Raw genomic sequence first — 26,859 nt, 5'->3', positions numbered from 1 at the left:
TATAGCCGGACTTCCCTGGTGGCGCAGTGGTTGGCAATCCACCTGCCAATGCAGGGGACATGGGTTCGATCCCTGCCCCAGGAAGATACCACATGCCACAGAGCAACTAAGCCTGTGCGCCACAACTATTGAGCCCTCGTGCCACAACTACTTAAGCCCACGTGCCTAGAGCCCATGCTCCACAACAAGAGAGGCCACCACAATGAGGAGCCCGTGTACCACAATGAAGAGTAGCCCCAACTCTGCCGCAACTAGAGAAAGCCCGTGTGCAGCAACCAACACGGCCAATAAAATAAATTTAAAAACAAACAAAAAAACCTATAACTAACATCATACTTGATATAGAACTAGATGCTTTCCCCAAAAGATGAGGAACAAGGCAAGGATGCCCTCTTTCACCTCCTGCTGGGAGTCCTAGGTGAGGCAATAAGAGAAGATGGAAAATAAAAGGTATACAGATTGGAAAGGAAGAAATAAATTTGTCTTTGTTCACAGATAAGACTGTCTATTCCAAAGAATCACCTAAAAAACCCTTAGAACCAAGGTTGTAAAGTACAAGGTTCACATACAAAAGTCAATTGTTTACCTATATACCAGCAATGAGCAATCAAAATGTGAAATACAGAACACAACACTATTTACAATGGCCCGAAACAAATGAAATACGTGTGTATACCTATGAAACTCTGATGAAAGAAATCAAGGCAGCTCTAAATAAATTAAGATCTATCTCACGTCCATCAACAGGAAGACTCAACATAGTTAAGACATCAATTCTTCCTCATTTTATATACATTCACACAACGTCAATCCAAATTCCAGCAAGTAATTTTGTGGATATCGACAAACTGATTCTAAAGTTTACATGAAGAAACAAACAACCCAGAATAGCAAATACAGTTTCTGAAAAAGAAGGAGAAAGTCAAAGGACAGACACTACCTGACTTCAAAACTCACTGAAAAGCTAAAGGAATCTCTGGTATTGATGAGAGCACAGACAAACAGATCAACGGAGCAAAACAGGGCCCATGAACAGAATCACACAAATACAGTCAACTGGTCTTTGACAAAGGAGCAAAGGCAATCCAGTGGAGAAAGGACTGTCTTTTCAAGAAGCAGAACTGGAACACTGGACATCCACACTTGAAAAAACTACTCTAGACACAAAACTTACATCTTTCACAAAAATACTGCAAAGTAAATCATAGATCTAATTGTAAATTACAAAACTATTAAAGATATAAATATACATATAAGGATTACACAGGAGAAAAATCTAGGTGACCATTGGTTGGGCGATGAGTTTTGGATATAGCACCGAAAGTAGGATCCATGAAAGAAAAAAATTTGATAAGCCAGACTTCACTGAAATTACAACCTTCCGCTCAGCAAAAGATGCAGTTAAGAGCATGAGAAGACGAACCACAGACTGGGAGCAAATATTAGCAAAACACATGTGTGGTATCTAAAATTTTTTTTTTAATTCTTAAAACTCAACAATAAGAAAACCACCCATCTAAAAAAAATAAGCAAAAGATCTGAAGAGCAACAGCTACCTCAAGGTGTTGTTTCCAAAATTAGAAGAGATGACTCTCATAAAAGCGCCTAGAAGCAAGCCTGGCACACAGAACACTCCCAGTAAATGTCTATGACTCTTATTTTCACGGCCAAGGCTGTAATAAAAGTGAACAGAGTGCTCTGAGAAGAATATCGACCTGGGCTGTTAAGAGAGGGAAGGGTCGGGACTTCACTGGGGGCACAGGGGTTAAGAATCCACCTGCCAATGCAGGGGACACGGGTTCTATCCCTGGTCCAGGAAGATCCCACATGCCACGGAGCAACTAAGCCCATGTGCCACAACTACTGAGCCTGTGTTCTAGAGCCCACGTGCCACAACTACTGAAGCCCATGTGCCTAGAGCCCATGCTCTGCAACAAGAGAAGCCACCACAATGAGAAGTCCTCACACTGCAACAAAGAGCAGCCCCAACTAGAGAAAGCCTGTGCTCAGCAACAAAGACCCAACGCAGCCAAAAAAAATATTTAAAAAGTAATAATAAATAAATATTTTTAAAATATCATTTCCATTAAAAAAAGAGAGAGAGGGAAGGGTCCCGAGAATGGACCCTAGAGATGGGTCTGAAAGGCTCACGTATGGGGGTGAGGGTGCGAGGCAGGCATGGCCTCCAGGCAGAGGCGGTACGTGCACGGATACCATGCATACTCTCAGAGCTTCCATTCCACTCATGGCACGGAATTTAAACCATTTGGATCAGAAAAACAGAGAGATGTTTCAAAATAGAATGTAGAAGCCTAGTTAATTTTAAAGATAAAAATCTGAGCTTTAGAATTCCCACCTTTATTCCAAGCTACGCTGCTTCTGGTTGCTCCACAAGTAGGGAGTGAAAAAAACCTAGCAGAGTTTTTAAGTGCTGATAATAGATCGGAGGTGTTATTACTGGGCCTAGCCAATCTTAAACTACAAGGGGGACACTTACAGACAAAAAGGCAACTCTCTGGCTGGGCTGGGGGGTATGAGAACTCTTCCAACCCCTCGAACTGACCCACTTGGGCAGTGGTCTTCTGACATCCTCAGGGCAGTTGGAATGTACTTCAAGGAAAGCCAGCATCTCATGCAAGTGGTACCGTGGAAATGCGGAGAAGCAATTCTGCAGTCATCCAGAAGAGATCCCCCCGCAAAAGGAATGGTGTCAGGAAAAAATGATCACTCACCAGAGTGGGTCCGCATGAGACACGCTGATGACAAACGCCTCCCCAGTCTGGCCAGAGAGAGTCCGCCCACTTTTATCAACAATTGTCCCTGAAATCTGAATTGACAAAGTAAACTCAGTCAACAGCATAGACCTGAGTTAAGAATACAGTCACAGAAACAAAATAAAAGGAGCGAGCTGACTTCCTCTGTTTCTTTTACATGAAAGAGAACTGTGGCACTCAAACTCCAAGGCAGCACTGCTTTATAATGGTCAGAACAGATGAATGCAAAGTGCCCAGGGGAAGGGTTGGAAAGCCACAGAAACAGAGAAAAAGGAACATCATGGAGGCAAAAGCTTTAGGATTCACACCTCCGGCCCCACTGGAGAAGACCTTCCAACAGATACCTCAGCTTATCCTGGTCTCCTGCTGTTCAACATCTGATTCGTCTAACACTCCTGGTTTGATTCTATTCTATTCTCATCAAGCAATGTGGGCCTGCCTATTGCAGTAATGAATTGGCAGTCTGCTGTCTCTGATACTGGATGCTTCATGGTCCGCGCGCGAGCCCACCCCTCCTGGGGCCCTAACGAGAGGGAGACTTTGGCTTCGGGGGACCAGTTCAGCCAGGCTTCTTTGGAACAGCCTGCCTTCCACAAAGCACCTATAGGTTCATCTTTTTCACGTTTGCACAGATAAGACAGCTATTAGTCTAGAGATGGTGGGAGGAGGGAGGTGAACAGAGGATGTTAAAGTAGCTGGTTCCTAAAAGATACTATCAATAGTTATATGCCACGAAAACAAAAACCCTCCCTTCAAAATGACGATATTCATAAAAAACAAAATTCATCACGCAAATATTTTAGAACTTACAAAGATAGGCCGCGGAGCATACTCCTCTTCAAAAAGTTTTTGGACTGCAAACAAGGCTGCCTGTCAGGGAGAAAAAGGACAGCTCTGTCTCTGAGAGACTGTGTCAAAGGTGGGCATAACTGGCTGATCAGAACACTGCCTGTACCAAGCCCTCCTCAGATGAGAGGCACGTGTTCCCTGGGGAGGAGAAACACATCCTCCCTGCAACGCACAACCCCAGCACCCCTCGCTCAAGGTAGCACTGCACATGTTACCACAAAACAAATGCTGACTCACAGTTCACCCGTGAACTAGTATTTCCTCTGAGGAAGAGCTGAAGAGCTACTCCGTCTTCTTTTTCTCAGTCAAAATTAGGAAGAGATAAATAAGACGCCTCTACTTTCCACAGCCTCATATACATGTAGGTATATGAACCAAGTGTATGTCATTGCAAAAAAAAGTATGAGCTTAGAATGGCTGCAAAGGCACAAATCCCACATCAGTCTGTACCGTCCACGTTTTATTAAGTTCCAGGACCACACACCAAGGTCCTCCAACATTCAAGGCTCTTCCACATCAGAACCCACAGATACAGATGATGCACAAATTAAAACTATAGTGAGGTAGCATTTTTCACCTATCAGATTGGAAAGGATCAAAAATTCCAACAGAGAGGCTGTGGTGAAAGCAGCGCTACTGTGCACTGCTTGCTGACTGCAGGATAAATGAGTACAATCTTAGAGGCCAACTTGACACTAAAGATCAAAATTAACAGTGTTTATACCCTTTAACGGAGCAATTTCACGTGTAGAAATTTATCCTCAGAGATACTGTGCAAAAACACACGTATGAGGATATCTAACTTGTATTCCACACGTTTATGTACCTTTGAACGTATACAAGGACTATGACCACGTACACATTCGCACAGGCACGCTTTCAGCTGCGTGGAATCTCTGTGAGGACCCCCACATCAACAACAGCAGCTGTCCCTGGGGAAGACAGCTAGATGCCCAGGGAACAGGAGATGGGAGGATATTTACTTTTTACTCCATACACATGTGTCTTTTGAATTTTAGAACCATGCATATATATTTATTTCTAGGCATCTATGCATATATATAGTAGCTATGTATGAAAATATTTATTTTCATAATTAAAAAAACATTTTCTAAAAGTTAAAAAGATAACCTTTCAAAGTCTCCTTCATTCTACTGGACTCACTTAAAAATATTCAAGAATAAAACGGAATCAAGGAATTTGATTTAACTTTAATAATGGCTATTATAGTCTCCTCACTACGTGAGGGGATGCACCCCAGCCCAGCCCCTTTTTTCTCCTTTAACTCACCTTGGCATTGGCGGTATCAAAAATAGTTTCAACGAGTAAGATATCAACCCCGCCATCCAGAAGCCCTTTGGCCTGCTCTCTGTATGCGTCAACAAGCTCATCAAATGCTGCAAAAAACAAACCACACCTAAGACATCAGTCATGGACATCCTCTGAAAGATCAGCACACACTGAGTTCAGGCCTGGTGCCAGATGAACTGACCACTGCTGGTTTATAATGCACAATTTAAGGGCGACACCACCTGTTGTAAGAAACATGGCAGTACCCGGAGTTAAACGAGCACACTGAGCACAGCTGCTCCTGAACACTTAGCACACAGGCTCACCTGCCCTGTGCGAGCCAGGAACAAGCGGGTGGGCAGGAAGGTGTATGACTTCTTGAGCCCTGGCTCTGACTTTTAAGATGTTTCAAATAGATCTTTCCAGGGATGGTGTTAACCAATTCAGGGATGAGTATGAGGAATAACTAGAGAAATGTGTCACTCATCTGGATACATCGCTGGTCGTGTCACATTCTCTCACACCCTCTGGGGTGAAAGGCTGCGGTCCTGTAGATTTTGCTCCTGTCCTCTGACACCAACTCTGTCAGAGAAGAAATCTGCCTGGTGGGCAATTTCCATCTCAAACACAAAATCACTCCTAGGTAAAATTTTTGTGCAGTTCATAAGCCCAAACACAACCACACGTACTTCTGAAAGCAGGCTCAAAATATGTAGTATTAATACTATGACTAATCATAGCTCACTTTTTATTTTAATATCTACTATTGATACATTCCAGGGACTGCTGTAAGCCCTTAAGTCACAATAACCCTTAAGCAGATGTGGGTATTGGCCCCATTTTACAGATTTATAGATTACCGAAACAGAGAAGTACTTGCCCAAGGTCAATGATTATATCTGATACTCACTGATGTTCCTATAATCTGGTCTTTCCACAGATGGGGACACAGAGAGCGTCTTGTTAGTTGGACCCAGAGCTCCTGCCACATACCTCTTAATTCCTTTGGGAAAAGAAAAAAAAGTGTGAAATCTCTAAATAGCTCATGAGTCAACATGCTATCCGATTTTCCCTAGAACGCAGGTATACAGTCCTTTGTCTGTAACTCTGCCATCCAAAAAGCGCAAAAGCCCCACTTTTTTCCTTATTTCATTTGACAACAAAACTTGACCTCTCCTGAACTACAAGAGGCTATTTACAGTTTTTACCCCACTTAGTGGACAAGTCACAGATTTTACTGCAAACAAATGTTTGATTATGAGGGCTGACCTGGACCCCACTGGGGAAATTATGAAATATAAAGTATGTGCACATGTTACTGCCAAGCCAACCCAAAAAACTCTCAATTCTCACACATCTGGCTTCAAAGAATTTCAGTTAGTAATCCTTCTCTAGCACCAGAGCTATGCTTGGACAAATTGTCTCTCTTCCTACTTTTAAGAAACCTTGAAGGTCATGAACATGGGTTCTGCAAAAGCTCTCACAGCAGCATTGATAATCTTGAAAGGCTCTCCACTGTTGTATTGCAGGGCCTTTGCTGGGGGAAAATATTAAATCATGATTAACAATTATAAAGCCTGAAATTAAAGTATGAAGCAGATCAAATCTTACTTTAATAACTCTTTCAAGAATTTTTTATTAACCTTTCCTCTGGGCTAGAGTCCAGGTGCTTTTAAAAGAGCCTGAAATGTTATGTTCGTTTACATATCACAACAGAAGCCGGGGTCACACTGCTCATCACCTTTGGTGATTTTAACCAAATGGTTATGCTTTACCATTTAACTGGAGAAAACTACCAACTAGTTGATAACTCAGCCTTTGAACAGGTTACAAGCCCCAAGATTCTTTATCTTCCCCAAAGCTGAACAATAACGTGAGCAAAAGAAAGACATCCTTATCTTCCCCTGCTTTAGCTGGTTTAGGGCCTCGGACCCATGACTTTGTTGGGGCAACAGTCTATGGCCTTCCAGATTTAAATGTTCTCTCTCAGAAACAGAATTCCTATAAACTGCTTCAGTCTTCGTTAGTATACTAACTTCCCAACAATTTTGCTTTACACCTTTCCTGTTGGCAATAATTTCCCGTTTCTAAATCTTAAGGGGCTCCATATACTTCTTCTATTCCTTCCCCGTCCTCAAAGCCTGCCCTCCAGCTGGTGCCCAAGTGTTCTCATGGCAGCCAGCCAGGAGGTTAGTTATTTTGGGAAGCCATTTTTCAAATCCCAGCAAGACTGACTCTAACGCTACCCTCTTTTGTGTGCTACACAGCGCCCTCAAAGACATTAGTGGTATGAAGTAGAAAACGCTCAAAAGACAATCTCTCTTTACCTAAATAAAGCAAAATCACAGGGATGAGGGTAGCTTTAAAGCAATGAGATCAAATATCTTAATGATCACCAAAATAACCCAAACAGTCAGCTGTGCCTCAATAACCTGGAGACGCACTTCCAAAGGGCGAAAAATAGTTTTAGCTGTAAATGTACAAGGCAGTCACCATTCTAGCTACAAAGTTAGGATAAAACATCCAGCAGAGTAAACACAGGGTAAACCCTAAGCCTAAGGCCCACAGAAACAGTCTATTCAGAGAGACACTGAATGCTCAACTATGAAACTACAGAGAAGTAACCTACGAAGAAGTACATGATGGTGTCCACAGTGCGGCTGTAGGCCAACTGTCATGAAAGGAAAAGGGGCAATAAGGGAAGTATACGATAGCTGAGACTGTCAAAAGAAACATCTCTGTTTTAAAAAAAAAAAAAAAAAAAAAGGAGAAAACTGTCCCTTACCTGTCTGGAGAGTTATCTCCTCGGCTGCTTTTCTGGCCACCCCCGCAGAGCACTTGTTCATCTGGTAGGCCTAACACATCAACTGCGAATGTTAGTTTGTCCTTCTCTCGCTCCATAAAATAAACAAGGAGTTCATGACCTTCTAAAACCCAATTTTATTCATTAAGGAAATGCAGAGTGAATTAATTTGAGGTCAGAATAAAATCTTAGCCAAGAAGGCCTATCAGCTGCCTTCCTGTTGAAGGCAACAGGAAAGGCAAGCCTTTGGGAACTGCTTTTACATTCTTCCCCAAAACCATGAGCTAGCTGCTAAAAAGGGCAATCTCTGGACATTTGGCACATCAGAATAAGCTGATATAGTTAAATATGCTGAGAATTAGAAAAAAAAAAAAAAGCATAGTAATGGAAAAAGCATGGGCTTCAGAGACAGGAGACCTGGGTTCTAGAACCAGCTCTGTCTCTACCTGCCTGGGCAGTTCCCTTTGCAACTTCTTCAGGCCCTGGCTTCCTTCACTGTACAATGGTTGGAATCAGTGGGTCCGAAATTTTTGTAGATTATTAACCTCCTGAGAATTTGGAGAAGAGCCACGAACCCTCTCACTACGAAATAAAAAGCAAGAATGCACAAACATACAAAGTAGTGCCCACAAGTTTTACTGAAATACACTCAAGGCCATTCACGTTTGCACTGTCTATTACTACTTTTGCACTATAATGCCAGCACTGAGTAGTTGCAACAGAGATTATATGTAGCCAACAAAGCTTAAAATATTTACTGCCTGGCCCTTTACAGAAAAAGTCTGCCAACTCCTGCCCTCAAATAACACAAAAGTAATTGCTATGCAATCTCATTTTCCCTTGATAACCCAAAAGGCAAGTGATTTCACAAAGCCCCAACATCCTGAGGGAAATCAGTGTCAGAGCACTCAGGACTATGTGCATGAACACAGAGGCACCTTCTAGAAAAATCCCATCCAGAAATGGGGACCTCAGCATCTACCATATATTTTTATCAGTTTACAAAATTTGAATATGGAAGCATCGTGTTGATTAAAAAGAAACCAAGTCCTTCACCCCACACCCACTAGGATGCCTGCTATCGGGAAAAAACAAAAACAGAACAAATGCTGGCAAAGATGTAGAAAAACTGGAACTCGTGTACATTGTTTGTGGCTATACAAAATGATGCAGCCACTGTGGAAAATAGTATGGTGGTTTTGCAAAAAATTAAACATGGAATTATCCTATGATTCGGCACCTCGACTTCTGGGTGTATATGTATATATACTCAAAGGAAATGAGAGCAAGGGTGAAGAACAGACTATCTGTGCTCATAGTAACACCATTCACAGTAGCCAAAAGGTGGAATCAACCCATGTCCCTCAGCAGATGAATGAGGAAATAAAATGTGGTGTGTCCATATGATGGAATAGTATTCAACCTCGAAAAAGGAAGGATATCCTGACACATGTTACAGCATGAGTGAACCTTAGGGACATTAAGTGAACCAAACAAGTCACAAAAGGACAAACAGTGTATGATCCACTTATACGAGGTCATTCATAGAGACAGAAAGCAGAATGGGTGGGAGGAAGGGAAAATTGGGAGTTATTGTTTAATCAGTACAGAGTTTAAGTTTCACAAGATGAAAAGGGTTCCATGGATAGGTGGTAATGGAAGCACAACAATATGAATGTACTTAATGCCACTGAACTTACACTTAAAAATGGTTAAAATGGTAAATTTTATGTTACATGTATTTTTCCACAATTTTTTAAAAAAGGAAACCAAATCTGTCACCCAACTTCAAAAGGCCTCACAGGACTGTGCACATGGCCAATCATGATGCTTTTATTCACAGTCACTGCATAATAAGTATCATTCTTATTTGATTATTACTTGCCCATAAAAGAAACCAGCTGGAAAATGAATGGGCTGCTGTGTTTACAAACAGAAGAGATTCCAACCATTTTCCTCGTCTGACCACAAACAATGGATAACTGGGCATTAGCTTGACTCTGCAGCTTTGGCTGGTTTTCTCACTAGCAACTACCTATGCAGCAAACGCTCATGAATATCTTAGATACAAAGGAAAATGAAATCCTTACCAAGTGTTCGAGGCCATAGTCAGCTTGGGCAATAGCAGTGCTGCTGAAAGTATTTGTTTCAATGATATCTGCCCCAGCCAGCAAGTAATCCTGCAACGAGAGAAAATAATGTCAATGCTGTGAGCTTTTGAATCCCCGGCCCCCACGAATAAACTTGTCTCTTCCTCACCAAGGCCACCAAACACCTTTTGACCTTACTAAGTGCAAGGCATTGCACAAGACAGAGGCTAGGGATGCAAAAAGACTTAAGGATTTCATAGAAAGGCACGCAATATAAGTAAACACAGAACTTGAATCCAGACAAAGTTCACTTGTGGTGTGAACTGAGTCAAGTTCCTTAAACTCTCTGAGTTTGTTTCCTCATTTGAAAGTATTATAACCCTACGTCACCGGGTGGCCAGATGATGGTGTAGGTCACACATGAAGCTTCTGGCACACGATGGCCCTCAACAAACACCCCTTCTGTTCCTATGCCAGCTCCCTGCTTCAGCACAGTCAGAACCCCGCAGAGAAGGACACTATCTCTGCACTGACCAGAAGTAAAGAATGTCCATGATAAAAATAAAGATTAAAAGCCTCCCTTCTGGGATGCAGTGCTGGTCCTCCATTGATGGTAAGACTTCCTCCCCAGGTGCCAAGGTCACACTGACTCTGTACATGCTAATCTGTTATTTTTTTCAAACTTTGATTCTTTTTTTTTTTGCTTTTGTTTTTTTCGAACAGCTTTATTGATACATAATTCACATCATACAATTCACCCACTTAATGTGTAAAATTCAGTGGTTTTTATTATATTCAGTTATGCAGCCATCACCACAATCTAATTTTAAAACATTTTCATCCCCCCTAAAAGAAATCTCATATCCATTAACAACCACTCCACTCCCAATCCCTTTCCAGCCCTAGGCAGCTATTAATCTACTTTTCTTTTTTAAGCTCTTTATTGGAGTATAATTGCTTTACACTGTTGTGTCAGTTTTTGCGGTACAACAAAGTGAATCAGCTCTATTTATACATATATGCCCATATCCCCTCCCTCCCACGACTCCCTCCCACTCTCCCTATTCCGGCCCTCTAAGTCATCACCCATCATTGAGTTGATCTTCCTATGTCAAACCTTGATTCTGACCACAGTTGTTTCAGTCCACAGCTCTTGGTCCCTCTGAGCCAGATATGCACCCTTAAGAAATCCTGAGGACCTCAGTGCCCTCCGGCTCTCCCTGTTTGAAACCTTTGTGGCTTATTTCACTCTTTGGACGCCATCTCAACCTCAATCTGATAAAAACTCTGGAATCTCTTAATTTTCCAATAGTGAGTAAACCCAACCCCACCAAAGCTGTTTGCAGAACAGCTGGGAAATGAAAACCAAGATTTACACATTTATAATCAGTCACAAACGTCCTAACTATCCATCACTAGGAAAATGGCTAAACAAACTATAATACGTCCATTTTATTACATGTTATGTGGCAGCTAAAAAACACTGTGCATATATATCTACATATACTAACACGAAAAATCTCCAAAAGTATAGAGAAAAAAACAAGTGATTGATATGTAAACCATGATACCATTAAGTTTAAAACATACATACAATCAAATAGTACTCAGCTTTCTACAGATATATATATATATATATATGTATACACATACATACATAATATATGCTCGTATATGTAAATGCACAACAAATGATCTGGAAAGACATACACCAACTAGTATAAGTGGTTATCTCTGGGGGAAAAAATAGAAACTTGGAGTACTGGTTAAAAGGGAATTTATTCTTATCTATGGGTTCTCTTTTATATGAACCAATTAATTAAAGTTTAGTTTTTCAAAAGAGAGCAAGAAAAATTGAAAACAACCTTAATGCCTAAGAATAAGATTAGTTAAGCAAATGACATATACGTAGAATAGATTGTGATGTGGTTAAAACCATGTCTCAGAATATTTAATGCTCATGGTATTAAGTAAAAAATGCAAATTATTTAAAATGGTATGAAGTAATAGTAATCCCAATTTAATTTAAAAAATCTAAATAGAGAAAACTAGACTGAAATATAAATCAAAATATGTGAATGGCAATTATGTCTTGGTATTGATATTACAGGCGGTTTTCATTTTCTCTTTTATGCTTTTCTATAGCATCTAGCTAGACATTTTAGTTTTGTAACAATGAACATATATTGTCTTTATAGTTAAGGAAAGATATTTCTAAATTCCTAGTTATTATTTCCTCCAATTTGGGGTAGATTTAAAATTTTCCATACTATAAAGTTTAAAAGGTGTTTCTTCTAGCTCTTCACCCTTTCTCTCCACCTTCTTTCCCAGGACAATATCCTACTCACGGGCTCTGGAGATGACACCCGAGACCGCAAGTCTAGTCTCACCGATTTAACACACCTGTGATACGGGCAAGCTACTTAACTTCCCTACTCCTCAGTTTCCCCACGTAGCAATAGAAAGCTGTCAAGATTAAAGAAGGCCATTAATGATAGCAGGGACAGAGGCTACCAACAGGTGTTTTAAATATCTGTTCCTACTGGTCCCAGCCTAGCAAAGGTGATGGGCTAGGAATGCCTGAGGCACTCACAGGGGCCCTTACCAATGCCATGGCTAGCCTGGCCCCAGCGGTTCTTATTATGATTCCAAGACTCACCTCAGCAACAACCATCAGGGAACTTCTGGGGAAAAACCAAGGTTTATTACTCACAGGTCCTGGACGGTAGGCACGGGCATGCCCGACCACACAGGGAGGTGGGGGTTGGGGAGGAATAATTGAGAGAACCAGGGCTTCTGCCTTTACTGGGGTCAAGGGGGGCTGCCTAGGGTTTTGTGGGTTCACTCTTTACTGGAGAACTTAAAACCTAAGAGCAGGAATTAGGGTTTAGGAAGGAAAAAGCAGGGCCACTCATCTAGGTTACCCAGGGCTTTCTAAAAAGGGAACTTCATGGGGATGGGGGGAAGCCTGATTCCTGGTCTGGGTGTTTAGCCAGCAGCTGTGTCACACAGCTGGCAGGGTGTTTATCGAGATGGATGCCTCTGAAATGATGCCTCCGCAACCAAAAGCTTAGTGTCAGGCACTTACACTTCAAATAGAACCTGGACATTCCACTGAAATTAAGTATCAGCAGATCAGCACTATGGTCAGTAACTCCACCAGAAATAACTAAGTGTGAAAATAACCCAGTCTTTTTCCCTTCCTCATCCATCAACACGACATGGTCCCTATATCCAGAGAACTCCAGCTAGTCAATATCCCCCCACAGACGGGACAGCCAGGTACACCTTATTGTATGTACAGTCAATTTTGCTGCATGTTCCTATCTTGGGAAACCTGCTGTTCTACCTAGAGGCCTAACATGCAGAACAAAGACTCATTCCCTAAAAACACATTTACTGAGTACTTACTATGTGCAAGATAGTAGATGTTCCAGGCAGTAGGGATTCAGTAGTGAGAAACAGGCCCAAGTTCCTGCCCTCAGGAAGCTGATACTCTAGTACTAATCCATGTGAATAATGACAAAGTCACAGGGCCTGGGCTGCGGTGGGTGTGGGGGGGTTGGGGGAGGGTGGTGATGTCACCACTGCATGATAAGACCTGATGTTTGTAACCATACCAAGCAATTCACACCCATGATGGCATCCCAATCCACAGTGTGCTGGAATTTTCTAATCCAATTTGAGGACACATTTGCCGGCCTAGCAGAAAAACTTGCAGAACCAAACCAATTTTAAATCTTCCAGTGTCTACAATTTCCATTACGACCAAAGGAAAGGCGGTCCTAGTTTTTCCTCAAATGAAAACCACTCTGCATCTTATCTAGAACAATCTCTTGACCACCCAAGAGAAGGATCCCTTCCACCATCAATGAATCATTTAATCACTGATTTGTTAAGTGATTTTTTTTTCCTTAAGAAGAGTCTGAAAAGCAACAGAAGCAAAAATAAACAAGCGGGAACACATCAAACTAAAAAGCATCTGCACAGCAAAGGAAACCATTAACCAAATGAAAAGGCAACTTACAGAATGGGAGAAAATATCTGCAATTCATGTACCTGATACGGATATCCAAAACAGATAAAGAACTCATATAACTGAGGAGCAAAAAAATCCAAACAACCCACTTCAAAAATGGGCAGAACCAGCAACAGATGAATGGATAAAGGAGATGTGGCACATATATACAATGGAATATTAGCCATAAAAAGGAATGAAATCGAGTTATTTGTAGTGAGGTGGATGGACCTAGAGTCTGTCATACAGAGCGAAGTAAGCCAGAAAGAGAAAAATAAATACCGTATGCTAACTCATATATATGGAATCTAAAATGGTACTGATGAACCTAGTGACAGGGCAAGAATAAAGATGTAGATGTAGAGAATGGACTTGAGGACAAGGGGTGGAGGGTGAAGGGGAGGCTGGGACGAAGTGAGAGAGTAGCACTGACATACATACACTACCAAATGTAAAATAGCTAGTGGGAAGCTGCTGCATAACACAGGGAGATCAACTGGATGATGGGTGATGACTTAGAAGGGTGGGACAAAGAGGGTGGGAGGGGATATGGGGATATATGTATAAATGCAGCTGATTCACTTTGTTGTACAGCAGAAACTGGCACAATAGTGTTAAGCAATTATATTCCAATAAAGAGCTTAAAAAATAGGTATATTAACACAACACTGTAAATCAACTATACTTCAATAAAAAAATAAATTTAAAAAAACAAAATATATTAAAAAAAGAAAAGAAAAACTAGAAAAAAAAATGGGCAGAAGACAGGACTTCCCTGGCGGTCCAGTAGTTAAGACTCCATACTTCCACTGCAGGGAGTGTGGGTTCAATCCCTCGTCAGGGAACTAAGATCATACATGCCTTGCAGCATGGCCGCCCAAAAAAATGGGCATAAGATTTGAATACACATTATTCCAAAGAAGATATACAGATGGCCAACGGGTATATGAAAAGATGCTCAACATCACTAATCATCGGGGAAAATGCAAATTAAAACCACAAGATATCACCTCTCACCTATCAGAATGCCAATTATCAAAAAGACAAGAAATAACAAGTGTTGGTGAGGAGGTGGAGAAAAGGGAACCCTCTCGAACTGTTGGCAGGAATGTAAATTTGTGCAACCACTATGGAAAACAGAATGCAGGTTCCTCAAAAAATTAAAAATAGAACTACTATATGATCCAGCAATTCTATTTCTGGGTAATATCCAAAGAAAATGAAACCACTAACTCAGAAAGACAGATGCACCCCCATATTCACTGCAGCATTATTTACAGTTGCCAACATACAGAGACAATCTAAGTCTGACAATCCACTGATAGACGACTGGATGAAGGAAATGTCCTATGTATGTGCAATGGAATATGACTGAGCTAAAAAAAAAGAAGGAAAGTGGTTGCCAGAGGTGGAGGATTTAGGGAAGGGGAAATGGATGAAGGGGGTCAAAATGCACGAACTTCCAGTTATAAAATAAGTAAGTCATGGGATGTAACATACAGCATGTGACTGTAGTTAATACTACTGTATTGTATATTTGAAAGCTGCTAAGTAGATCTCAAAAATCCTCATCACAAGGGAAAAAACTGCAACTACATAGGGTAACGAATGTTAGCTAGACTTACTATGATGACACATATATATACAAACATCAAATCATTACGCTGTACACCTGAAACCAAAGTTATTGGTCAATTATGCCTCACTTTTTTAAAAAAAGGTCCGAAACACCTGTAACAATGCCCTTCTCTGCAAGATAAAACTTTCTCACTTAATTGGTAAATATGTTTGTCCTCCAAGTTGAATCCAGACCAGAAAAACAGATTAAATCATCTTATTATCTCTTCTGGTCATAATTCTATGAAATTCCCATGATAACCTATGAAACAATTTAGTCCTACATATATTTTTAAATTTTAAAAGTCTAGTGATACCCAGTTACTTGCTTCTGATCTCTTTATGCTGACTAGCCATTTATACTTACTTATTTATTTTTGGTCATGCCACACAGCTTGTGGGATCTTTGTTCCCTGACCAAGGCTAGCCATTTCCATTAAAGACAGGAAAATGGCATGAAAGAACATGGGATTTCAAGTCAGTAAACTTCTGTAATGTCAGGCAAGTTATTTAACCTCTGAGATGCTCAGTTTCCAAATCTAACACATGAGAATAACAACTTCCTTTCAGTTTTACTTCATCGGGGCTGTTGTGGTGACTTAAATAAGTTAGTGTAGGTGAAAACCCTAATTTGTTCAGGATTTTATGGTTTTCCACTGGAGGCGAAAAGCCTCAAAGGCAGAAAACCTACCTTCCTGAACTCTTTATCCCGAATGCTCAATACTGTGCATGTCTTTTATTTGGTGCCCGAAACCTGCTTTCTGAATAAACCGCCTCTTCCTGAACACCTTTCTTCTGTCTCCCTCAGAGTGCTTGGGGTCTGCCCTCAGGATACCAAAGGGCTTTGCACAACGGCAGGATGAAAGCAGAAAAACCTGAGGATGCTTTACCTTATGGATTTGGTAAATGACGTCGGGCTGAGTTATACTTAAAATGTCGTTGTTGCCTTTCAGGGGTCGCGCGTGATCTTTAAATTCTTGTCCTCGGAAGTCGTCCTCACTCAGCCTGTGCCGCTGGACCATGGTCCCCATTCCTCCATCAAGCACCATAATCCTCTCCCGCAGGGTGGCGTCAATCTCATCCTGCAGGGTCTTCTTCATTCCTGCTTTAAAGAAAGTGAAGATTTGACTTTACAAAATGAAAGGCAGAAAATGTGTGTGGAGGAGTGTAGACTAAATTATAATAATTCCCAACGGGGAGTAAATGGGGCCCATAAAACATGTAACCCTGCAGCATTTGAAAAATGTTGCCCCAGGCTCCCTGGTGGCGTAGTGGTTAAGAATCTGCCTGCCAATGTAGGGGACACGGGTCCGAGCCCTGGTCGGGGAAGATCCCACATGCCACGGAGCAACTAAGCCCATGGGCCACAACTACTGAAGCCCGTGCACCTAGAGCCCATGCTCCACAAGAGAAGCCACCGCAATAAGAAGCCCACACACTGCAATGAAGAGTGGCCCCTACTCTCTGCAACGAAGACCCAATGCTAATATACAAATAAATAAATAAATAAATTTTAAAAAGAAAAGAAAAATGCTGCCCCAAAATGTTTTCATTAAGTTATAACAATGCTTACTGAAATAAGAGATTGTACACAGCACAGAGTCACTGGTAAAGCACCAACCCGAGGTTAAAGTAGGCTGTAGTTATTCCTGTTGCAGAAATGATTGAAATAGGCAGCAAACAGCCAAGTGCTACAAGGCCAGGCCAGCTGCCGGAGAACATCCTCAGGGCTCTCTGCTGATTCTGTGCATGTGCCCCTCAATAAGGAGACTTCGCTTGATAACTGAAAGCCGTCAATAATTTCAAACGGCCATTCAGACCATTAACTTTGACGGTCTCTCCCACCTACTGCCAGAACACACAATAATCTACACACAGGGTTCTCCTCACCCCTGCCCCATCTCTGAAGTGATGACCACCTAACACCCTGGAGCTTCTCAACTCTCCCCATGTCCTTGACTTTTCCTAAACTCCCAGCCCTCAAAAGCCCCAATGCCTACTCCTTCCAAGCCTATTTTCTGGTTTCCAAGAACTACTGGAAAGCCACAGAACTGTACTGTTTGGAGTCACTAAAAATTCCTAACATTGAGCCTCTTCCTCGGTTCACCATTTTTCAGCTCCCTCAACACTTCCGACGCCTGCTGTCCCAAACCTCTGCTTGCTTTTAGCACTAAGTCCTTCTCATCCTCTTTCCTGACAGGTGATTTCACCTACACCTGTACAAAAGAGTCTTCTTTGGGGAGCTCCTCAAATTCACTCCCCTCCACCTCCAATCCTCTCACAGCCCAGCTCCGTCTCTTTTCCCTCCCTGGGCACCTAACAAAGAGCACGTGACCAACTCCACCCACACCTCCCACTGCTCCTCCCATCTACCCCTCCCACCCCCAGCAACTCTACCTCACCCTACCTCCCTGCTAGGCGTTCTTCCTCCACTGCTCCACTGAAATTACTCTCTAAAGTCACCCATGACCTTCGAATTATCAAAAACGCCTGGCTCCAATCTCAGACTCGGGTTTCAAGCTGTCCCCCTGTGATGGCCCCTAGAGATCCCACCTGCCCCTCAATCTATCATCCAAATCCAAACTTGCCACATCTCCTGTCTCATCTCCCTGTTTCTGTGAACGGCACCACCCTTCCCAGAAGCCTGACCTGACAACCTCAGTGTTATCTGACTTCTTACTCTCCCTGATAACCAACATCTACTCAGATCTCAAGCCCTATAGAGCTGGCATCCAAAATGCCATTCACGGACTTTCCTGGCAGTCCACTGGTTAAGACTCCGCACTTCGACTACAGGGGGCACAGGTTTCATCCTTGGTCAGGGAACTAAGATCCCGCATGCTGTGCAGCACGTCCAAAAACAAAAAACAAAATGGCATTCACACTGCGTCCACCTTCCACCCCCAGTGCCACCCTTTCTTCAAGCCCTTACTACACATCCCAGACATCCTCTGAGCTTCAGTTTGCATCCACAAAAACTGAGAATAACAACGCCCATTCTCCCTACCGCACAAAGTTGTCTTATGGGTTACATGGGATCAGATATGAAGATGCTTTGTAAAAACTCACGTGTCCTACAAAGGTAAGAGTTCACAACCACCGGGGTGACTGCACCTGGTCACCCCACATTCCAACCCATCCTATACACCATCTTCCAAAAGAACAAGTTTAAACCAGTCGCTTCCCTTGCTCAAACACTTTCAACAATTCCTTACTGCCTACCAAAGTTACAAGTTATTCAAAACAAATCACAGTGACACCCACCTCTCTTGTCAACATGTTCTCTGTGCTCCCTGAGAGGAGAACAAAGCTCGAGTAAAATGCAGCTGGTTCTAAGCCATTTGAGCCTTTGGAGGAAAAGACTGTGACCAGACCAACTCATCTCTGCCCCTAGCAACACCAAAGACAGTACCTGGCACCTAAGTGTTCAATAACTATTTCCTTAACTGAGACAGCAAAAAAGTGAGGAAAGATGAGAAAGAAGAGAAGGTCATTTAGAACCCAAACCAGTACGTATATTTGTAAGCTGGCACTGGGTGCAAATTTACAACCCAGCCCCGTCTTACTGTTCAGTCTTAGGTACTCAATATAGAAACAGGGGCTAAATGGTGGCTACAGAGCTATTTTGACTGAATTACTCCTAACAGGCTTCAGGAAGGTTGCTCTAGCAACCCACAAGGCAAATCTGCCAATACCTGGTTTCTTTCCCAAAGGGCATTATGTTTATTTCAGGGTTTACTATTCCTTTCCAAAGCCAACTCACCTAATTTTGTTTATTGAGCTAATAGGTGAAAGAAAAATCTTCCTGGAAAAGGAACAAAGTTAAGATCCAATGATCTGACCAGCAGTACTTCAAGTATCAAAAGAAAAAAACCACTTTCTGGGAATGTGAAGAAAAAGTAGGGTTTAATGAGACATGTATACTAGAAAGACTGGCAGGCAACCAGGCAGTGGTCCAGTCACTTCCAGCTAAAGTCAACAAAGGCAGTTCAGATGTGGCACTAATTTGGACTCCCCTCCCCCACCCATGATGTGGCTGTCCTATCAGCTAATAAGCATCCAGAATTTGACATGGCTAAGCTAACGGTAACAGCACAAAAACAGCCAAGAAATCTGGGTTTTAGTCCCAGCTCTCCTAAGTAGCTATGGGGTTTTGGACAAGACTTTGTGTTTCTGAAAAACCGGGAAATATCTGTCCTGCCTTTATCATAGGAAGTGTGACAACAGAATGAAACAGTGTGTTTGAAAGCACATTTCAGATGTTAACGGATGGCACTCTCAAATCACAGAGTCATGAAATGAGACACACAGCCTTGTAATAAACAGCCCGTAAATGTTAACGACTCATTATATCATTAGCATCGCATAGCTATAAAAAGTGGAGCTGGGTTTGAAACTCTAAAGGTTGCTTTCTATACACTAGAGTCCAGCTGGCCATGGGAAAGCATCATGTAAGCCTGAAGCTCTCAGCTCTGTTCACGTTGGGGCAGGAGGCAGGAATGGCATGTTTACAGGTTTGGAAATGAACATGAATGTGGCCAAGGGAAGACAATACTCAGTGAAAACTTTCTGAGATCCTTTCAGATGGGGAATAAGAAGAGAGAAGATTAAAAGCTTTAACCTATATGCTCAACTGAATTCCTTTTTTCTTAAAAGAATGCAGCTGCAATTCACCCAGAAATTAGAGCATGTGAGCTTAAATGGGTGTGACCGAATCACCCTACTGGTAGGACCACAGGGTATGGCATGGGTGGCGGAGTAGGTCATGAATCTGAAATTTAATTTTAAAAGTATTCAAACCTTCTAGGAAAAAAACCCCAGTCTTTTCCATAATCACAGATAACGAATTGAAGGACGATTCTGCAGCGTCTAAAACTGAAAGGGACTGGGAATTCTCTGGCAGTCCAGTGGTTAGGACTCTGCGCTTCCACTGCTGGAGGCCCAGGTTCGATACCTGCTCCAAGAACTAGGATCCCGCAAGCTGCATGGTGCGGCCAAGGAAAAAACATTAAAAAAAAGAAAAAAAATGAAAGGGACTAACATCTATAATGTGCCAGGAGCTCCTACAAATCAATAAGAAATCAAATAGAAAAATGGGCAAAAAATGTGAACAGGCAAATCAAGGGAGGGAAAAACTTAATAATCAACAAGTATATGAAGAGATGCTCCAACTCATTAGCCATCAGTGAGACAGGAATTAAAACAAGACAAAACCAATATATACGCAACGGATGGGCAGTAATGAGAAGATTGGATAATGCCAAAGAAAATCTAAACCCTTGCTTTTTGGAACGTAGACAAATACAGCCACTGCGGGGAGCAGCCTAGTGGGAGTCAGTAAAATGAAGCATGCGGAAAACCCAACAATCTCACTCCTGGGTGTTTTTCCCAAACAAAGTCTCCAACAATCCATAGAGAAAACATCAGAGGATGTAGAAGGAGCATGTTAGAGACAACCTTGGAAAATGTCAAAGCCAAATGTGTAGGATGCTTGTACGGAAGATGGGATCTACCTCTGTATTGCTCTAACGTTAAGGACAGAACATCAAGGGAGAAAGTTAGAGATGACTACCAGGTTTCTATTTACATGAATTAAAAATACACATACAAAAATTAAGAAATATATATATACACAGGACTTCCCTGGTGGCACAGTGGTTAAGAATCCACCTGCCAATACAGCTGATTCCCTTTGGTGTACTTCAAAAACTGGCACAAGAGTGTAAAGCAATTATATCCCAATAAAGAGCTTTAAAAAAAAAAAAGAATACACCTGTCAATGCAGGGGACACGGGTTCGAGCCCTGGTCTGGGAAGATCCCACATGCCGTGGAGCAACTAAGCCCACATGCCACAACTACTGAAGCCTATGTGCCTAGAGCCCGGGCTCTGCAATAAGAGAAACCACCGCAATGAGAAGACAGCGCTCCGCAACGAAGAGTAGCCCCCACTCACCGCAATTAGAGACAGCCTGCGTGCAGCAACAAAGACCCAACGCAGCCAAATAAATAAAATAAATAAATTTATAAAAAAAAAAACACATACACAGACTAGAGTCTACAAGGAAATGTACAAATATGTGGAAATATGTGAAACAGGAGCAAGAGAACTGTGAACAGAAAATAGAGGTAAAAGGCAACACATAATAAAACAAACATGAGTGGGGATTGTAAGGATTGAATACAAAACTCCTCTGCAACTGAGGTCCTTAAAAATCCAATGCATCTACATTTTCCACATGCCTATTTTCCTTTGGGGGATAACGTAGGATTTAAGGTAAGAGACACTGAAAGATCCTCCTCCCATGTCTGTGGGTATAAGTGCTCACTGTTCTAATCTTTATGTGTTACCCAAGATTTTCCAGTAGGTGATTACCTTTCACTGGCTTCTAATCACCACTGCTCCTGCAAAGCCTTCTCGTAAGCGTAAGTCACTTAACAACTCTCTTTTCCCTTGGTAGGGTGAGCCTTCGTTGAAATGCCACTCTCCCATAAACAACAAAAACCACCAAAGCGCTGCTCTGGTATTTATCTGTACTCAGTTCACTAGGTCTAGAACATTCTGTACACTCTACTCCTGACTAGTCAGGTTCTAAATGAGAGCAGAGTCTCCCTAATATCTTCCACAGAGAACAAAAGAATATACAGCTTTGCTGGTCCTTCATTTAGCTGACTAGTTACAACACTGTCTCAGAAATAATTTTACTTTTAATGTATATATGTTTATAGAAATACAGTCCAGAAGAGAATGTCCTTGTCTAGCGAGCCTAAAATATCACAGTGTTTTTCCAAGTTTGAGAGGACCTAGCCAATGTACTTTGTTTGGGTGATTTTTTTTCTGCCATTAACATTTTATTTCCCAGTGATGATACTGTGATTCATAGTAGGGGTTCCAAAGAATAAACAAACATGGGATTAACTGGTTAAAGCACCAATTAGATGTTGAGGTAAGTCAGATAGCATCACCTTTAAGAATCACCCTGAAGAATCACAAGATGAAGGCATAAACCAATAAACCCCTAATACACAGGATTTTAGGTAATAAATTAGTGTCAGGAACACATTTCCTCTGAGACAGAACAATCCCATGCAGCTCTGATTCACTTAGGACTCCCATATTCACAGCATTAACTGGGGAACACACAGAGCAAGGAAAAGAATGTATTTTCTGCATTATAAACAAATGATCTCAACACATTCTCAGCAGTTTCCTGACTTTACAATACTAAAGACTGTACTATACTGCTGCCCTACAAAGTCCCTTGCAATAGACTTCATTTTTGAATCTCTATCTCCTAGTTTGCACCAACTTGTGACACTTTGTAGACGTCTTTGCTTGTGCAATATTCCTTTCCTGAGATATACTATTTCCCTTTTGATTTTAATAAGAGGGAAGGATTAGAATCAGGTCACCAGCTGATATCAATTCACTGGCTCATTTACTCATTCTTTCATTAATCATTTATTAACTGAGTTCCAGAAAACATACACAGTACTACCAAGCAAGGATGAAACTAAGCAATCTTTAGAAGTTGTGGTTAAACTTTTCTCACAAGAAGTACTCGCTAGCCCACCATCCTCTTTCCTAAGAGGGTACAACCATGGTCTGAGGTCATGTACACTTAGGCTTAAGGCCCAAACCTGAGATTCAGAAATTCCCAGTTCTTCATTAAAGAGCTTCACTAAGACTGGACACCAATAAGTAAGTAAGTAAGGGTTTTTAGGAAGTTAAAACCTGATTCTCATCCCAGCATATAGGCTGCCCACATAGAGAGAAGCGGGAATAAACTTGAAGTCTTTTTCTAGGCCCACTGGCCTGGCTCAGAGCTCCTTCAGGGGCCCAAGACTTGATTAAACTTTGTTGACCTGGTGCTCAGCTGTAGAGGTGAGCCTTGGGGTCAGGGAGCTGAGCTAGATTCAAATACTCAACAATTATCCTTTCATCTGCTGTAAAAAGATCACTCACTATTCAAACTATTCTAAATCTTTAGAGGCATTTTGCTGCTGGATACATTCAGATGAAAGGGAAATCACATACTTCCTTTTCTAATTAAATGAGGAGGGGAAGGCCAGAAGTCATCAGTGAGAGATATTTTCAAGTAAATAAATGACACCCCTATGAGAAATATAGGTCTTACTTTACAGCAACAGTAATAAAATGTTTCTCAGTCACAGTTCCACTTGTTTCATGAACAATTCTAACGGTCCCATTTATTAGGACCTTAGAATCAAAAGGGTCCCTAGCTCACCTTTGAAAAATTTCACTCTTAGTTACGAATTCCGTCTTCACCCTCCTCCTGAGCTGAACGTCTTCACCTATCAAGATATCGCTGCTGTTCTGTCTCTATTCCTGATTCTCTTGTTTTTTCATTTTCTACTTCACACCTCACCTGTTTTTATGGGAGTACCTCTCCACAAATTACAGTCAGGGACGGCGTTAAAGGCCCAGAGCTCATTTTAAAGATGAAAATACATTCAGTTCTTGTGCTAAACTAGTTTTTTTCCCCTCCATTGTTGATGCCAGAGCAAGGAACCTCAAAATCACTCAGGATTATTACTCCTTATCTGAGTACCCGCTAATCTATTTTAACATAGCGATTCTATGCACACCGGAGTTTGCACATCTACTGCTCCAATCCCAAAATGGAAAAAAAAAGTTCAACTCCGTTTTAAATGTTTCTCTGGGCTTCCTTATCTCTCAGCACCTGAACCTTTCCTGGGTTAAGTGCTCCGTAAACATATGCTGCACGAAAACGTTCAATCCTGCGAAACTTCCACAGGGCCCTGCAAGGAACACGCGATGTCAGACTGCGAAGGTTAGTTACTTGGACGTTCAGAGTGTGTTGCGGGGGCTCGAGGGGAGGGGATGCGCTTTGCGGACGTGATGGTTTGTCTGCCTGCGGAGGAAGAGGGGGATGGGTGGGGGAAGGAAGGAACGCAGAAAAAAAAAAACAAAACCAAAAAAACAAACAAAAAAAAAACCCGGGGGACCTCGGCGCTCCTCGGCAAGTTCAAAGGCGGAAACCTAATCAGGTGGCGACTGAATCGCCCCGGGAGCTGGGAGGCAAGAAAGCCCCGGAGCGCGGAGAGCGGGTCGCAGCGTTACCGGATGGCGGCAGGTCGCGGAGCGCGGGGCACATGCTGCCTGGTCCTCTCCTCCTCGGGCAGGGCACGCGGCGGGGGAGGCGCGCCCTCCACACGTGACGGCCCAGAGCCACGCCGGCCAGCGGTGCGCGCCAGGCCGGGGGCCGGGGCCACTGCGGGGCCTCTCCGCCCCAGACGCCGACCGCGGGGCCTCCCTCAGGACCCCCTCAGGACCCGCGCGCGCCGCGGCGACCGCAGGCGCACCCCCGGCCCAGACCGCTGCTCAAGCGCGTGCTTTTTTCTCGACCACCTGGCCTGTCCTCGGCAAGGGCCTGGCGGCTAGACCTGCGCGGCTGCAGGCCGGGGCGCCGGGAGCGCGCGGGACAGACCCGGAGAGGAGGACGACGTGGCAGCCGAGGCGCCGGGCCAGGGCTCACTCTCCCCTAGGGGTTTGGGGCAACTCGGGACTCTCTTAGTTTCTGCGCGCAATCCAGCCTCCGCGAGGGAGGTCCCGCCCCTTCAGGCCCGTGATTGGTCTTTAGGAGCTCGTCGCGGCTCTATTGGCTGCTCGATCCCGACCACGCGCCTGAGGTTTTGCCCCAGGGATTTCTGGGAGATGTAGTCCGGGTCCCAGGTGCTCCTCTCAGCTTTTGCCATCTCAGCCCCTCGTCGGAAAGTGCGGCCGCAGGAGGGGTCTCTCTCCAAGTTTAAATCCTGGCGCAAACTTGGTGCTGACCTCAGCGTGTTGTATGATGTCAGGAGCCCGGTACTCGGAGTCTGGAAGACCAGGGACTAGTCGTGCTTTACTGTTGACTGGCGCTAGGCAAGGTACTTAACCTCTTCGTCTCCACTCTACACTTTATGAAATGGGAAATGATACGGCGGTATCATTTATTTTATAAGGTTGTAGTAGGGAATAAATGAGATCGTATGAATGCGCTGGGAAAACTGAAGTACATGTATGCGTGTTAATGGTCACTTATTGACAGTAAACATTTATGGAGAACACACTTTGTGTCATTCTTTGGGCTACACACTTGGATTGCAAAGAGACAAGCTACATCACACCCCGACCTTTGTCTTAAGAGGAAGAACTCACAATCTGGTTAAGGCTAATAATTGAAAAGGGAAAAAAAGAATCACATAAAGTGTACCAAAGGAACTCAGAACCCCAAGGGTGTCGGGGAAGGTTTCAAAGAAGCTCAGCTCTGAAGGAAACGTGTGTGCCAGGTAAGGCCATTTCCGTTGGAAGAAACTCCAGGGTAGCACACAGTACTTGAAAGAATTTGAAAATAAAGGACAGCTGTGTAAGGCTGAGCATGATAGGAGGAAAAGCAAATGAATCTAGAAAAAACAAATTTTTGAAGCCTACTAAGTTTCAAAAACAAAAACAAAAAAAAAGCACACATTTGCTTGCCATTCTCATCTTACTGTATGTAATTGTACCTCAATTTTTTAATCTACAAAATTATATTAATGTGTATAGCATCCTTACCACAGATGGTCATACCTGGAGGGGAAAAATGGAGTGAGTGGGGAGAGAATGAAATAAGAGTGTGAGAGGGAAAGGATATCCCTGAATAGCTGAAGGACTTGTTAAGATTGTAAGGGCTAGGGACTTCCGTGGTGGCACAGTGTTTGAGAATCTGCCTGCCAGTGCAGGGGACATGGGTTCAGTCCCTGGTCCAGGAAGATCCCACATGCCCTCAGAGCAACTAAGCCCATGTGCCACAACTACTGAGCCTATGCTCTGGAGCCCGTGAGCCACAACTATTGAGCCCACGTGCCACAGCTACTGAAGCCCACGCCCCTAGAGCCTGTGCTCTGCAACAAGAGAAGCCACTGCAATGAGAAGCCCATCCACTGCAACAAAGAGTAGCCCCCACTCCCCGCAACTAGAGAAAGCCCATGTGCGGCAATGAAGACCCAACAATAAATTAATTAATAAATTAATTAATTAGTTACCAAAAATGATTGTAAGGGTTGGGGAAAGGGAGGCTGGGACAAATTGAGAGAGTAGCATTGACATATATACACTACCATGTGTAAAATAGTTAGTGGGAAGCTGCTGTAAAGCACAGGGAAATCAGCTCGGTGCTCTGTGACAACCTCAGGGCGGGGGGGGGGGGGGGAGAGGGGCTCAAGCAGGAGGGGATATATGTATGTATATAGCTGATTCACTTTGTTGTACAGCAGAAACTAACACAACATTGTAAAGCAATTATAAACCAATGAAAATGAAAAAAGAAAAAAGAAAAAGATTGTCAGGGCTAGTTTTAAATTTTTCACCTCTCTCTCCAGGTTCGTTGATGTCTCTCTTGAAAAGTAATCTTTCG

General features: G+C 42.8%; 1 protein-coding gene across 6 annotated transcripts in view; it reads right to left on the bottom strand.

Moving 5' to 3' along the window:
- The window catches only part of MTR (5-methyltetrahydrofolate-homocysteine methyltransferase), a 108,964-nt gene extending 83,987 nt beyond the window's left edge, over positions 1-24,977 (bottom strand). The window contains exons 1-8 of one of the 6 annotated variants that reach the window (XM_057736227.1): positions 24,546-24,977; positions 16,332-16,546; positions 9,807-9,896; positions 7,699-7,768; positions 5,824-5,916; positions 4,914-5,020; positions 3,585-3,644; positions 2,733-2,827 (exon numbers count right to left, since the gene is read on the bottom strand). In XM_057736227.1, the coding sequence (XP_057592210.1) occupies positions 2,733-2,827; positions 3,585-3,644; positions 4,914-5,020; positions 5,824-5,916; positions 7,699-7,768; positions 9,807-9,896; positions 16,332-16,546; positions 24,546-24,579 (764 nt within the window). In that variant the 5' untranslated portion in view covers positions 24,580-24,977. Of the gene's footprint in view, positions 1-2,732; positions 2,828-3,584; positions 3,645-4,913; positions 5,021-5,823; positions 5,917-7,698; positions 7,841-9,806; positions 9,897-16,331; positions 16,547-23,688; positions 24,061-24,545 lie in introns of those variants that run through there. The other 5 variants (XM_057736228.1, XM_057736231.1, XM_057736230.1 and 2 more) reach the window with 5 other exon arrangements.
- Between the last annotated feature and the right edge of the window lie 1,882 nt (positions 24,978-26,859).

Source organism: Hippopotamus amphibius, chromosome 5 (genome assembly GCF_030028045.1).
Source record: "Hippopotamus amphibius kiboko isolate mHipAmp2 chromosome 5, mHipAmp2.hap2, whole genome shotgun sequence".
NCBI lineage: Eukaryota > Metazoa > Chordata > Mammalia > Artiodactyla > Hippopotamidae > Hippopotamus > Hippopotamus amphibius.
The sequence above is the reverse complement of the archived record's forward strand: the minus strand, read 5'-3'. Positions and strand labels throughout refer to the sequence as shown.